This window comes from Heliconius melpomene, chromosome 7, assembly GCF_056956725.1.
Source record: "Heliconius melpomene rosina isolate 202511_hmr_F chromosome 7, ASM5695672v1, whole genome shotgun sequence".
In the NCBI taxonomy this organism is placed as follows: Eukaryota; Metazoa; Arthropoda; class Insecta; order Lepidoptera; family Nymphalidae; genus Heliconius; species Heliconius melpomene.
In genome coordinates, this window is record NC_140395.1 from 9,994,527 (window position 1) to 10,010,583 (window position 16,057).

At 30.0% G+C, this 16,057-nt stretch overlaps 4 protein-coding genes across 5 annotated transcripts in view; 2 read left to right on the forward strand and 2 right to left on the reverse strand.

The window, feature by feature from the left end:
* Positions 1 to 1,097, reverse strand: part of Src64B (Tyrosine-protein kinase Src64B) — a 61,132-nt gene extending 60,035 nt beyond the window's left edge. The window contains exon 1 of one of the 2 annotated variants that reach the window (XM_085188709.1): positions 876 to 1,097. The gene's annotated coding sequence lies outside the window, so the exon portion shown is untranslated. The remainder of the gene's footprint in view (positions 1 to 875) is intronic. The other variant, XM_085188711.1, reaches the window with a different exon arrangement.
* A 230-nt stretch (positions 1,098 to 1,327) lies between these two features.
* LOC146537806 (tonsoku-like protein) lies at positions 1,328 to 9,504 on the forward strand. Its single transcript, XM_085188714.1, has 14 exons — positions 1,328 to 1,483; positions 1,564 to 1,821; positions 1,995 to 2,160; positions 2,239 to 2,515; positions 2,807 to 2,960; positions 3,059 to 3,263; positions 3,730 to 3,919; positions 4,286 to 4,514; positions 4,969 to 5,078; positions 5,244 to 5,430; positions 5,972 to 7,274; positions 7,398 to 7,573; positions 7,917 to 8,625; positions 8,839 to 9,504. Exons 1-14 carry the CDS (start codon positions 1,471 to 1,473, stop codon positions 9,182 to 9,184), a joined length of 4,323 nt encoding a protein of 1,440 aa, XP_085044840.1. The 5' UTR covers positions 1,328 to 1,470; the 3' UTR covers positions 9,185 to 9,504.
* Positions 9,505 to 10,377: 873 nt separating this feature from the next.
* Positions 10,378 to 14,258, forward strand: LOC146537807 (U3 small nucleolar RNA-associated protein 6 homolog). The gene is made up of 8 exons (XM_085188715.1): positions 10,378 to 10,615; positions 10,709 to 11,018; positions 11,512 to 11,703; positions 12,274 to 12,474; positions 12,551 to 12,652; positions 12,850 to 13,053; positions 13,555 to 13,740; positions 13,837 to 14,258. Exons 1-8 carry the CDS (start codon positions 10,524 to 10,526, stop codon positions 14,245 to 14,247), a joined length of 1,698 nt encoding a protein of 565 aa, XP_085044841.1. The 5' UTR covers positions 10,378 to 10,523; the 3' UTR covers positions 14,248 to 14,258.
* Positions 14,259 to 14,304: 46 nt separating this feature from the next.
* LOC146537808 (mitochondrial carrier homolog 2-like) lies at positions 14,305 to 15,402 on the reverse strand. Its single transcript, XM_085188716.1, has one exon. It carries the CDS (start codon positions 15,400 to 15,402, stop codon positions 14,515 to 14,517), a length of 888 nt encoding a protein of 295 aa, XP_085044842.1. The 3' UTR covers positions 14,305 to 14,514.
* Positions 15,403 to 16,057: the final 655 nt, after the last annotated feature.

A 16,057-nucleotide genomic window follows, 5' to 3' on the forward strand; every position in this document is an offset into this window, starting at 1 on the left:
GTTTGGACATGTTGAGAAAATAGAAAAAAAGGATTTATGGATTAAGAGTAAGTGGTGAGAAAGGCACGGTTAACCTTCAAGAACATAGTCGTAAGAGTCAAGTATAGGATTCAAGTAATAAACATTTGGAAAATGCATTGAGCATGTGTGAAAAAGTTGATGAGGGTGGATGAGGTGAAAGATATTTGTAAAGGCCATAATGTTTGGCACACCATTCTTTCTGGCTACTTCCCTAAGGACAAGGTGTGAAGATAACTCTTAATTAATTGAGCAGATATAAAATATTTGAAGACATTTTTTAACTTTCAATAAAGTGATTTCATTACAACTGTTCTACCAAACAGGCATTATCGTAATGTTCAATGTCCACACACAGCAGGATAGGCAGAGTTCCCTCTGTCTTCCCTAGTCTTAATGCTCCATCCCTCACTTTCCACCGAATTCTGAAGGCGTTGCGCATTGAGTGGCAGAACTCAACACCACATTTAGAATTTTAATTCATTTCTAATATTATAAATTTTAAGTGAACTGCGTTCAATATTTTCTTGTTGTTTAGTGTCCATGCTGACCTTAATTAGTGGTTTATATAAAAGTGTAATATGTGGCATGAACAATACATTAATAGTAAATTTATTTGGTATGCACTATAATCTGTAAATAACATCAATTTAAATAAAAATTTTAAAGTATAAAAATAATCCAATCTTAATGAATAGCAATTTTGAATTAAATTAAGGAAAAAATAAAAGATGAATATATAGAGACTATACAAAATTTTGATTGGAAATAAGTAAAGCTTAGCAAGTTCTTAAGATTTCCTTTATATAATAGAATTTTTCATTCATCTTACTAAAAAAATAATAAACAAAACTCACGGTCTCAAAAAAATCTTCACAGCGCAGTTTCATCAAACGGTGACTATAACACCATATAAAAATATAAAGAACTCAAACTCTTTACATATAACAATAAGTAAGATGACTTCAGGCATCCATTTTTATTATTTTAATTCAAAAATATTCAAAGCACAACATTTACAACACGATAAAACTTGCGTCGCCCAACTTCATAGTGTATCAAAATAACAGACAAAAAAAGCTAATGGAGAAATGTCGAAAATATGTACCATATTCGTATTTAAAATCAGTTCAATACTGAGGTATTTTATATTTGACTATCATTTTATCTAATTGTATATTGATTTAAATAATATAAAATGATACACGTTAATTAATTGCCAATCCATTTACACTATCGTAATTATATACTCTGTGAAAAAACAGCTGGCGCCAAGTTTATGCCAAAAGTATTTGGTAATCTGTCAATGTCAGTGATATTTTCAACTTGTGTCAATAAACGCGCTTGTTTCGTTAATTACTAAATAGAAACTATTATTATATTTGATGAGAAAATATCACATTGTTTATTTATATAAGTGTGTAAAATGAGATAATAGCAAATTTTTCAGTCATGGAGGAAGAAAGTAAAATATTTTCTCTTGATAACTTTTCCTAAAGTACGTCAAAATTGTTTTTAATTGTTATTTTTTTCAATTTATTTCAGAACTTATTCGTAAGAAGAAAAAAGCGTTAAATGGTAGCAATAAACGAGCTTTGATCGAAGCTTTTAACGATTTAGCTACTTATTATTATAAGCAAACACGTTATAGTGATGCTCTTGATGAATACAAAAATGAGGCTGCTGTTTGTAAGGAGCTCGGTCTTCGCTTGGAATGGGGAACATGTAACAGGATGATAGGCGAAATGTATATGCTTTTGGCAGAATTTGATAAGGCTCTAAAATATGAAGAGCGTCACTTAGGTAAATTATATTTTGTAAATTGTCACTTGTAAAAATTATAATCCAATTATTTTACTGGTTCCTTGGATAGTCATGAATAAAATATTAATTTGCACGAAATTTTATAATTATTTTTATTTATAAGCAGTGACAGTAAACATTATTTAATTACTTATTTGCAATTATTATTATAGCTGTTGCAAAAGAACTTAATAACTTAGTAGAAGAACAGAGAGCTCTGGCAACCTTGGGTAGGATATATTTATGTCAAGGCCAAAGTTCATCAGATGAGAGGGAAGCTATACCTTCATTGAACGCTGCAGAAAAGGCATTTATGAAAAGTCTTGTTCTTTGTGAAAAGTAAGATTTCATAATTTTTTTGTAACAATTATAAACATCTTATAATATCATTACAATGGTGTCTTATATTATTTTTAGATTAAATGGTAAGATAAATAAGACAGAACTAATGGATATGAGAGCACGTCTTTTACTCAATATTGGTGTAGTGCAAGAACACTTAGGGTTTTTAGACAAAGCTATAGATTGTATTCACAAGGCAATAACTATATGTGGAAATCATGATTTATATGAAATACTTCATAATTGCTATACTACAGAAGCTCTATTGCATTGTAATAAAAGAAAGGATTTTGCGAAAGCTCTGAGTTGTTTGAATAAAGCCTTAGAAGTTGCTAGCAGACTAGAAGATAAGGTATTTATTATTATTTATAATGTGTAAATGTAATCAAAAGTAACTAATACCAAGACATACCATTCTCCATAATCTGCCCAATTTAAAGACAATGTTGAATAGTGGAACTCAGTGCTGTACTTTATAATATTACTACATTACAACTACATTCTATATGGGTATTTTTAAACTGTTTTTGTTTCAAAATGTTAACCACAATTTTTTTAATTAACCATAGTAACTAATGAGCTTGAATATTTTCATTGTTTACTTTCAAAGAAAAAATTATTAATATAAAAATTATAACTATAGATATTAAAATCATGTGAGACTCTGGCATCAAAAGCAGATATATTATGTAAAATGTCAGATTATCAGAGTGCTAAGCAAGTGTTATTAAAGGCTTGGAAATTAAAAACACCTGAGGAAGAAGAGAGGGAAAATATTGAGTCAAATCTTAAAGTTGGTGAGTACAAATGTGTCATTATTTTTAGCTTCACCCTGTTTCCCCAATATGATAGGAGGGATATATATATGAAAGAGTTTTATCTATCTATAATTTAGTTGCAGCAATATGTTACACAGAGGACTTACTCATATCAACTGATCCTTCAGACCATACTACATTTAAGAAGTTATATGAGAAATTAGGAGACGGGGCTTGTCATTTAAAAAGTTATTCCAGTGCAGTTGAAAATTATTTAAAAATGCTTGAACATGCAGAAATAGCTGGTGATTGTGGGAAGACATTGATACCTATTTATGTTAGGTGAGTACAAATATGTTTTATATTGTGGAATGATCCAGTGAGGCAAACTGTATGTGATAGTTGTGGGCTCAATTTCATTTCTTCGTACATTCTTGTTTAATTTTTTTTGCTCCGATTTGAAAAAACCTGACCTATTTTTATGGTCCCATTCTATTTTGTATCAATTAAAATGTGAAAGTGAGAATGATTTTAAAATGAATTGTATAACATTTTCAGATGACATTAATTGAATGTAACAGCTTATGTCAATTTTTTTACGTTTTTAAACTTTGTGTGTGTGTCTTTAGATTTTTTTTAATGGTTTTCTATAAATGGGATAGAAAATATAGTAAGAAAAAAAATATTTTCCATGAAGGAAATATATGAATATATTTTATTTATTAAAGAAAAAAAACCTAAGCTCTGTAAAGTGTAAAGTAAACTTTTATTACAATTTAATCAATTTAGTTTAATTTATTTCTTCCAGTCTATATCAAACATATAAAGACATGGGCTCATACAGTGAAGCTTTAGTTTATTACTACAAAGAGTATGAGCTTATAAAGGATGTTCCAAAGGAAGCTTATACAACACTTTATAATATAGCAGAAGTATTATTTTTAGCTAAAAAACCCTACGACCAAATTGAAAAAGCTTGCCATGACGCCAGAATTGCAGTAAGTAAAGAAAATATTAAAAATTACCTTCACGCTGTATTCCTCATCCAGCAGGGTAGGCAGAGGGAACCTAGTGTTAAGACACTCCGTTCCCCACATTTTGCCGAACTTTGGAGACATTGCGTGTTGACTGGCAGAACTCAACGCCGCGATTTGCCTCGACACCAAAGCCGAAAAATGGAAATAAAAACTTCAATAAATAAAATATTAAATATAAAGTATATATAAGTATACTATAATATTGTAAAACTGAACAGTTTATTTGGTTGATTGTTCCTTTCTCAGTTATTACTGGTTTGACAAACACTGACGTCATATTAAAGCACTGTTTAAAATACTTATAATCAACATTTTACTATTACGCAGGCCAAAGAATGGAATAAAAAGAAATATGAAATTCGAATATTAAAAAATCTACTAAAATATCAAGAGGAATTAAATGAAAATGACAAAATGGAGGATACCAAACGTGAATTAAAAGTTCTGGGTTACGACGATTTCGACAATCTAGAACATTCTGAAGATGAACAAAGTTCTGCCGGCGGCGATGATGATATAAGAATCGGTGATGATATATGTCTTGATGATTTGACTGGTATGTTATTTATTTAGTAAACTATATAGACTATATTACCAGGCTGGTTGGCGCTTCATGAGGGAGGCCCTACGTTCGGCAGTGGACGGCGATAGGTGATGATGAAAAACTATATAGAGCTCGTGTGTTAAGTGACAGTACTCACGCCTTGGTTTTTTTACCGGATAAAGCGAGAAGAACCAGGAAGGTTGTATTCACAGTCAGACATTGTACTTACTGTGTCATGAGTGCCTTTAATTTAATGTATTTCAAATTATAATGTATAGATAATTGTGTAAATAAAAGAAATCCGTAAAATAAAAAATAAATCGTTGGTTAACGATAGTTGTGTGTTTAAAATCCTGGTCAGGTGCACAATCACAACTAAACAGTTTTCATTTCCTTGAGTTCCACTACAGTGCTTCCATTTTTTTTAATAAAAAACCTTGCTTAAAGTATTTCATTATTGTTTTAGATCTATCGGACACAAATGAAGAAGATATAAGTAAACAACGTGAAACACGAAGACGAGGCAAGGGTTACACCATTAAGAAGAATATGAAAGGAGAAACACAATTACATGTTGTACGTATCATAATAATGTGTGTCAATTGTAATTAGTGTCCGATTTTCACACTACTTTTTATATTTCACACTATGTTCCTTGGTTCTCTCTACCCTTTTATATGAGGACTATAAGTATAGCTAAAAAGAATATTAAGTAACATTTTATGGTTTGTTCATTTCCAGGCATGTATATCAGGAAATAAATTACTCGTTGAACGTTTAATAGCCAAAGGTCATCCATTAAACATTAGAGACAATGCCGGCTGGCTCCCCCTACATGAGGCTTGTATACACGGACATACAGAAATCGTTAATATTTTAGTGAATAGTGGCGCTAATATTAATGATAGAGGTGGTGTCAATTGTGATGGTGAGGATAAACTTTTTTTTTCTATGTATATGAAAGTTGATAATATTTATTATACTAAGTTATTGCCATGTCAATAGAAATAAGTAATTACATTTGGAAAACTTAGCTTGTTTTTTTTTATGACACTGGTCTTAAAGCAAAAGCGCGGCGCAGAGTTCCGCAACTTAACACGCAATGCTTCTAGAATTTGGCCAAAAATGTAAAATAGTATATTAAGACTAGGTCTCCTCTGCCTACCATGCTGTGTGCGAGATATACAGCAGTGTGAAGTTAAAAAATATATTTTATCAAAGCTCTATTGGTCGTAAGTAAATTCTAATGTTTTAGACAGTAATGGCGCTAATATTCATTATAGAGGAGTTGTTAATTACCATCTGGTAATGCTAACAATTTGTTTGTTCTTTCTTTATTTTACATTTTTTGTTATCTGTATTTTTATTATTTTTTTTACTTGTGTTTGAGTGGCATCTAATATGTAACATAACAATTTTATGTTCATAGTGTATTTTTGGATAATACTTACATTTGTAAAATATTTCAGGAATAACACCGCTGTATGATGCTGCAAGTAATGGTCATTTAGAAGTAGTGAATTTATTATTAGAAAAAGGGGCTATTGCGTCGCTCAAAACTGATTTTGGTGAAACTCCCTTACAAGTGTTACAAAAATGGCGTACAGCCACCATATTAACTAAAGACGAAGAATATTTATACAATCACATATACAATAAAATACAAAATATGCCGGATAGACGATCTAAATCTAAAACACCAGTCAAACCCATACAAGACACGACACCGCCAAGTACTTCAAAAATGACAGGTCAACTAAAACAATTATATTCACCTGCACTCAAACGACGAAACATTATAGACGACGAAAGTGACGAAGAATTTGATTTGTCGCAAAACGTAAAGAATCAAACTGCTTTTCCATCTGACTCTAATTCTTCTGACGATGAAAATGACAAATGTGACAAAAGTATTATATTAGGTGTCAAAGAGTATAAAAATGCTATGTCGGCTATAAGAAATAGAAATATGGAAGCACCTGAGAGTGAAAAGAAAAAACACAAGCAAAAACCAGCTTTATTAGCTCCAGAAGAAGTTGATGACGACTGGTTAGAAGATGATATGGGAATCATGAATAAAACCAAGAAAAGGAAATTAAGCGATCCTCTGACTGTAATAGCTAAGAAAACTTCTATAAACAGCCTAAGAGAGAGCATAGATAATATAAACAAAATTAACCCATTAACAGATAATAATAGCAACTCTAAAAAGAAATCACGCTTAAGTGATGTAGTTGTGAGCGATAATAGCTCAGACTCTGATCAATATCAAATAAACGAAAATATTAAACCTAAAAACGTTGACGATTTACGTAACATTTCTAGGGTATTCAATGATTCTAAAACTAAAGATACCAGAGATAATATGAGAAGACGGTGGAAAAGACAGAGTACTTTATTAAGAGCCGGCTTCCAAAGAAAAAATTCTGTAGACAGCATTAGCGGTAGTGACACCGAATTTACAAGAGAAAAAAGATCGACGAAATCGTTTTCAAGAAAATCCTCAATGGAAAACTCATTTTCGAATTCCAACGATGGTTTTAATATATTGCAAAATATAAATCCTAGTATAGTTCAGCCAGTGAATGTTATACAGCCGATTAGTATAGTTCAAAATAAAAATGGTAGAGCCATGCAGACTCAGATACTGCCACCGGCGGCTGTTAAAGTTAAAATTGAAGATAAAATTCTTTTGATTTCCTTGAAGTTGGAGACAATAAATAAATTGACAATCAGCTGGCTGGTTGAGGAAGTGAAATCCAGATATTATAAGTAGGTTATTTTTGTTTTTTCTCTCTCTCTTCCTACCCTCTATATGCGGTATACAGGGTGACACAAAAACGTGAATATTAATACCTAATTACTAAAATAATACATAAAAATGTTTTTTGTCAGAATAACTGGTCTTCGACCGATCTTTAGTCTACTAACATCGGACGGCGCGATCCTCTCAGAGGAAGACCCACTAAGCTTAGTGTTGTCATCACCGGAACTCAATACTTGTGTTACAACGTTCAAAGCCTCGCCAGCGGAACAAAGATATTTGGAATGTTGTGATGCGTTAGATATTTGTGAGTTTTTAGTTCTTTTTAATTATTCAAGGAACGGAAAATGTTGGTATTCTGACTTACAAGATAATTAGATTTTTCTTAGTCCCCTATTTTTCACTTGATTTCGAGCATTGAGATTTGAATGGCGGAACACAACGCCGTGCTTTGTTGTATAAAAATGGGAGAAATGAAAACAATTCATTCCCCGTAAAGGGATTGATATAATCATAACCATAACCATAGTGTTTATAGTTAGATACCAATTTTTTGATAATTTAAATAATATGAGTTAGTAAGGTTCTAATGATAAATGTATCGAATAATACGCTCTCACAACTATATTAATATATCTTTACGTTTTTAGCGCCATCTGAAGAAATACAACAAGCAATAGGACGATGTCACACTACAAAAAGACTAGCACTAGGATCTCAAACACTAAGCTCAATACAAATACGACCTTTATTCAGAGCCTTAACACATCAAAACCATATAACTGCTATAATGATATCTAATAATAATCTAGGCAACGAAGGAATTAAGTATTTAACGGATTGTATGTGTACATTAAAACAATTAACAGTTTTGGATTTGAGCAAAAATAATATAACAAGTGAAGGAATTAAAATGTTATACAACTTGTTCGAAAAATCAGCAAGGCCTATATGTCAAACGTTGGAAGATATAGATTTATGTGGAAATTCAATAAATGACGAAGGTTTTAAATATATATTAAAACTGAGTTTCTACATTAAGTTTAAGAGTTTAAAATTAAATAATTGTAATATAACAGAACATGCTGTGTTTGAACCGAATAGAAGTCAAGTTAATTTTGATACGCTGGAAGTATTGGATATGAGTAATAACGCTTTAAAACAAGATTTTGTGGTTCGATTAATGGCGGTTTTAAATGTTAATATAATTAGTGAATTGGAGTTAGACAATGTTTGTGTAGACGGTAATGTCGTGTCGTGTGTGGCGATTTTTATGGATAAAGCTAAGGAATTGAAAATAAGGAAATTTAGCTTGTCCAATTGTAAACTTGTTGACGGATATTTTATGAGAATATTTAGGTAAAGATTAATTATATTTTTTTTTTATTCTATGTATGTAATACTTACTACTGCAATATTTTTTGTTTAAAATTTTAAATCATATTGTATGTCAGTGGGATAACTTCTTTAAAATAACTTTATTTTGCTGAATTTTATATTAAATATTAACTTCTTTTGTAATAAAAAAATATTTTCTAAAAAAACTATTCTTAATCTAACATCAATTTTCAGATCCCTCGGCCGAGCTAAACATTTACAATCAATCACACTAAAAGAAAATAACCTAACTTTTATAGCATTAAAGAAACTATTACAAAGACAACCTCCAATACCCCAAATAAACTTAGAAGGATGTCAAGACATTTTTAAATTTTCACCGGATTCAGATTTTAAAGTATGGCTGCCAGCTATCAACTTTGGACGATGTGTTCCCGAGATTAATGTAACACCGATATCGAGAACGGATGAAGAAAGGGAAAGTTTTAAACAATTTTCCAAAACGTGGCTAAGTTGCTTTAAAGAAAGGGGAATGATTGAGCACTGTGACGGCGGTGTCACTAAATTTACAGCAAGATAATATTTTTTTAATAATAAATTTATGAATATAATCGTATTTATGAATATCAGCCGTTCGACCATCCCTTGATACACGATGATTGAATTATGTTTAGTTTTTTGGGAACGAATTATTTTCTTTTCTTTGCATTGGTTGACTAAACGCGGATTTGAGTTTCGCCAGCAATACACAGTATCTCTGATATTGGACAATTAGTGGGGAATGAAGTGTCTTAACACTAAGTCCCCTATGCCTTACTAAAATATTATTACCTGTAAGTTATAACTATGTATTTTTTATGAAAGAATTAGAATTATTTAATTATAATTAATATATAATTAATAATTTTTATTTTTAAATATGTTACTGTAAATATGATCTAGTTTTATAATAAAACAATTTTTGAAGAACATTTATTTTATTTTTCAAAAATTCATATTAAAGAAAAAAATTATGTGTCTATAAATATCTTAATTTTAGATAAAGATTACTTTTCAAATGAGGTGATATCATAAAATAATAATATTATGTTATCTCTGGCGATAGTGTATGCAGTGCAGTTTGTTGTAGATGTCTGATGATGACTTGAAAATAAATTGAGTTTATATATTTTAATACAATTGTTATACTTTCGCGCTATACAGTTCTTTAAAAATGTTTCTACCTGCCCGAACATTGAATTATAACAATACAGTTAAAACTTATTTATTTCTATTCTTCTATTTATTCTATTATATTATTTCTTATTTTTTAAAATAACAACATTTTTATATATTGAAAGATACTAATACATGAATTCTGGAGGCATTGAGTGTTGCGTGGTGGAAGACAACGCCGCGCCTTGCCTCGACAGCAGAGCGGAGAAATGAAAATATTAATTAAAAAGCATATGTTCACTTTATATCTAAGTAGTAGTAACCCTAACATTTTTTTCTATCATCCCATATGGCGGTTCAGTTAACCTCACAATCAGTCTTTACAGAAATTACTTCTTTTATGTATTTTAAGGCATATAATAAATATAAAAACACTCTTACTTCGTATTTATCGTGAAATATATTACTTCATACTCCAATATAGAATATTTTTATATTTAATGTCGGAAACAATAAGAATGAAAATCTAACTTAAGTGTTAAAATGTTTCTATTGTACAGTAGGTTGAAAATTATTTTTTTAAGAAAGGAATATATTTTATCTGTGGAATATATTTTAACTCCTGTCAAGTTGAATGTAAACATAACCTTAATAATTATATTATGTTAATGTCACATGGTGTACAAAACTTTTGTATTTACAAAGTTAAAATTTCTTAAATTGTTATTTTTATTCAATAAATAATAAAATAAAAGAAATTCACGATGGCAGAACAAGTAAATCAACGTATTGAGGGTATGATTAATGAACTAGAGCAAATGCGGCGAACAAATCTTTACGATGATGATGAAATCAAGTTAGTAATTAATTTTTTTAAAACTTACTGATGTATGTAAATTTAAAAATAATTACAATTATTTTAAATGGAATTTTTAACGTTTGATTTTAGAGATATTTCAAGAAAAAGAAAAGAATTTGAGTATCGCATTCAACGTAGGGTAAAAGAAAAAGATGACTTTGTTCAATATATAGCTTACGAATTAGCTCTGCTTGAAGATATTTCATTACGGCGAAAACAAGCAAAATTGACTGAGAAGAAAAGGGATATTGAATTTGCAATAACTAAGCGATTAAATAAAATATTCAAACAATTCATATTTAGGTTTCAGGATGTGACCATATATTTTGAGTATATAAAATTTTGCCAAAGTGTTGGTTTTCAACATGCTGTATCTGCTATATTAGGCCAGATGTTACAGGTACTTGTTTTTTATTTTTTACATATAAGGAATAAATATTTATTTAATATTATTTTATATTATAAAATTTTATATTTTTTTCTAATCCTACTAAAACATTAATATTTATTTCTTTTTGATAAATATTAATACTATATTAGAAATATACATATGTATTTATTAAAACCAACATATCATATAGAAGAATTTCATAATATATGTTAGAGCTATCCAAGGAACCTAGTATTAAGACCCTGTACCATAACCCCTGTACCATAACAGCCTCAATAATTGGTATTACATTATACTCCTTGGCTAGACAAAGTGTGTCATAATGCTCTGCCAAGTACCTTTCAAGATGCAATGCCTTGAATTAATCAAAAAGATATAGAAAGGAGTATTTTAACAATATATTTTTTTGCCTTCCCTGCTATATTTGATGTGGGATGCCTTTACATAGTATCATAGTTGGTTATGATATATTCAACAAATTAATGATATTATTTTTTTTAAGATTCATGGAGATAAACCAAAAATGTGGCAAATGGCTAGCAAGTGGGAGAGCAAGGAGCAAAATAATCTAGACAATGCTAGAAATTTTCTTCTTAAAGGAATCCATAGACACCCTGAATCGGAATTACTGTATTTAGATTTGTTTGATATTGAGCTCATGATTGCCTTTAAAACTGAAGATAAAGAGGAAAGAGTAAGTTTAAATTGAAATTAATTGCTTCTAAAAAACAAACCGGTGTTTTAATTATTAAAGGTAATGGAATTTGAAATTAGAATTGAATAGTTATAATAAAATTCTGCTATGTATTTTAATTTTGCTACTTTAGAAATTAGTAGTAACTATTGTATTTCTGGCCAGCTGGCACTGGGCGAAGGTACAATATATCACCCAATGTGAAGTCACAGCTATTGTGATTGACATTCGGGATTCATTATTTATACATTCGGCATCACCCCCAAACCTTGATACAATGTCTCAAATTCAGGTGGAAAGTCAAGTAAAGAAAAGCTTGAAAGCAAATATATTTTTTTACCTATATACCACAGGTTTTAATGACAACAAGTGGTAAATTGAAGTTGCATGGGTCATAAAGTTCATGCAAATAAAGATGCAATTGGCAACTTGTGTAAAATAAATTAATAGAGTCCGATTATCCAGACAAGATTGGAGAAAAGGGGCTATAACTTTTTCATCTATCCTCACATATATATTTTTAATATAGCTTGAAATTACAATAATTGTTGTTGTCTTCTTTTAATATAGGAAAAATATTTAAAAAGAGCAGATGTTGTTTGGAAAAATGGCTTAAAAAATATGCATGATGTAGCTTATTTATTCAAATTGTGTGATTGTTCTCTAAAATATGAAATAGCCAGTTCAATCACAGACTCTATTAAAGAAGAAATTTGGGAAAAAAGGACAGAAAGGGATGTTTGGCCTTATATTGCAATGAAAGAATTAGAAGTAAGTTTTTATTTACAAAATATGATAATAATTTAAATACTCTGAGCTATTTTTCAAATGTTCAATATTTTTTTAGGGTTGCCACTGGACAGAAATCGAACAATTTGTGGACAGTAATGAGGAAAACCCTAAAGACATTAATAATTATATAGGAGTTTATGAAGAGGCCTTGCAACAGGTATTGGTTTTAATTAAACCAACTTTTAAGATTTGGATATGTTATGTTAAGGAATTGATATAAAAACTTGAAACATACTATTGAATATTTATACACAATTTTTATTATAATCTCAAGTATATTTAATTAAAATAATAAAACTAATGATATTGCTATATTTTCACAGACTTAAAATTCAATATTGTTATCTATTTCAGTTCCCTGATGAGAAACTGTGCACAAAATACATACATGGCTTACTCGGACTAAGTGGATCTTATAATGATTCACAAAAAATTCGTTTTGTTAAACATGCTTGGAATTATGGCCATGAAAATGCATTGTTGACAAATGAAATGTACACATTTGGTATAAGAATGTTGAAACTGGAAGATGAGATATCAAGCGATGAATTTGTTGTAGTAAGTTAAAATCTATGCATATTACAATAGTTATCAGTTTATTAAAAAAAAGTATCACTCTGTATCCCACATAAGTCAAGTCAGACAGAGGAAGCCTAGTGTTATAGTTTATTATTGACGGATTATTTAATTTTCGTTGAGTTGTAGAGCTCAACACTGTGATTTTCGACTAGAACAGGAAAATGTATGATATCCCAATTAGTTATACTTTTTTAGAAACAAAAAATTACAAAGCGGGACTTTTGTTCTTAAAAAAAAATTGTTTCTAAAAAAGTAGTTTTATTTCCTAAGTGTGACACTTTAAAAATGGAATATGTTTATGGTTAGTTGATGAGTTTCCTTAAATTGGTTTTGAATTAAAATATTTCAATGATAAATGAATATTATACTATTGTACTCTTTAGTCTATTCAGTCTTTTGAGGTGATTTGAATTTTATTGTACTTGAAGTTTAGATTATCATGTATAGATAAATATATTATTAAATTTTTCACTGTTTTAGATTTTGGATGCAGCTATAGCTAAGAAACCACATTATCGATTTCTATGGGAGGAAAAGCTTCAGCATTTTAAATCTAATGAGAATGAACTTTTATCAATATTAAAAGAAGCTAATAAATATTTGAAATCTGATGATATGATAGCCCTTTGGAATTTTATGCTTGACATTGTAGAATCCAATATTGTGGTATGTATTCTATCTAACTTTATAAAGCTTATATTTTATTATTGTTTAGATTACACCTACATATTAGTATTTTATATTTTTTTCTCTATATTTCAGTTTAAAAATTGTTATAATAAGTTTAAAATATGTGAAAGTGCAATTCTATTATCATTAAAACCAAAACTTTTAAAGAAAATTTATGAGCATAATGGCATTAAAGCTGCAAGACATGTTTATGAAGATTTCATTAGAACACCACCAACACAAGAAGATGTACATAAAGTAATGATTGAAATTGAAATGAATCAAGATAAACCTTTGGTAAAAAACATTAGAAAATGCTATGAAGCTTTAATTCAGCATCATGGAAAAAATAATATTGAAGTTTGGATGGATTTTATGAAATTTGAACAAGAAAATGGAAGCGCACAAACTGTTCCTGCCCTTCATAGAAGGGCTATTGGAATGCTAGAAAAACATTTGGTAGATGATTTCATCAAAGCACAAACTTTAGCTAAATTAAAGTGATTGCAACATTATTTGTCTTTCATTGTATAACACACACTAAAATAAATAACACTTACATGAAACAAAATATATTTATTAAATATAACCACACCTTTACTCAACAATCTAGCAAAGGATCCACATAATACACCTTTTATACTAAATTATTTACAGTAATCATTTCACAATCTCTACAAGAATTCAAAATACCTACTTTGGTGATTATGGAATAACACTTAGCAAATAAACTCAAATTTATAAATGCAATTGTAATTAGTGTAGAGGTGATTACTGCATAGCTGCAATGGGTGCAATATAGTACCTAAAGATTAATGATGAGCCGCGTTTATGTTGCTTGTTCTTTAAAAGGTCTCTCCAGCAGGATTGCCAGGAGGGATATGCTGGCATCAGAGGAGGGTTGCCGGCCCTCAGGCTGCTGCCCGCTACTGCCATACAAGTAGACACGACTACCAGTGGATAAGTTAAAGTACTAGTAACAAATGTGAGCAATGGTACTGTGTAGTATCGCAGGTCTTTTGTTTTTACCAAATATTTGTTCACATAGTATGCCAATATACCAGTGACAGCTACACAAGTTAAATCCCCTAATAGCTTCGGTATAATACCATGGAAGAAACCAAGTATACCATCATCACGATAAATAGATACAATCGCTCCCAGCAGAGAACTGTAATCTTCCTCTTTGCCAATAAATGATGCCATCATTCTTACCGACACTACGTGGAAAGGATATGAGACTATCACAGAGGCCGAGTGCATAATCATATCACGACGACCTAGCTTATAGTAATCTTCAATTTTAGGTTCTTCATCAGTAACTATATTCGGAGGGTCGTTGATTTCAGGGAGGTCGATACCACAGGCGTCGATTACTCTTGAAGTAAGCTGGTTCGAAGCGATAAGACCGAGTACTTTTGCAGATAAACCATTATAGCACCCAAAAAAGCCGTCTGATTTCTTAATAAACTTGATGTATTGAAAGACGTTAGGTAATATCATGGCAGGCCGACCGAAAAGCGTTGTAGAGCGTCGGGGCGGCAAAGGCTCGAATCCTAGCTGGATAAGCACTTTCGCATATTCTATAGGATGGCATATTGTCGTTACTAATAATTGAGAGGATAAAGTTGTTATCTTTTCTTTTTCAATTTCGTCCATGTCAAGCTACGGATCCTTCTTCTTAAATCAAATACTGACAAATTTGTAATCCATAAACAACTACAGATAATATAACTTGACACTGAAAATGAACGATTGTCTACAGATAAATATATCGGTAAGTTATAACCAAAAAAATCGGTATAATATAAATAAAGATTTTTATTACAAAAAGTACGACAAAAAATACATATAATATAGTTATCCATAAAAAAACACAGAGAGACAATTAAATAGATTTTTTTATTAAAATAATGAATGAATTAATATATTTAGTTTTTGTTAATAGTCAAGGTTTATGATTATATTTATCATAATTAGAAACATTTATAAAATTTGCAAACACTAATTGTCATCATAAAGTAAAATAAACGTTAATAGTTATTATAAAACAAAAATAAACGATACAGTTAAACAATGATGTTTTAATTACATTAGATATTATAATTACAATTACACAAATACCGACGTTTGCAAAGTGAGCTTGAAAACGTTAATAAAATTTGTAAGCAATCATAAGGCAAGCCAAACAACCTGTTCACACATTCGAGTTGTGGACGCTTGGCAAGCCTCAACAAACGAGTAAGCGCACCATCACACAATAATGGGCGCGCATTCGGAGATACAAAATAGTCTTTTGTTTGAATAATTCTTA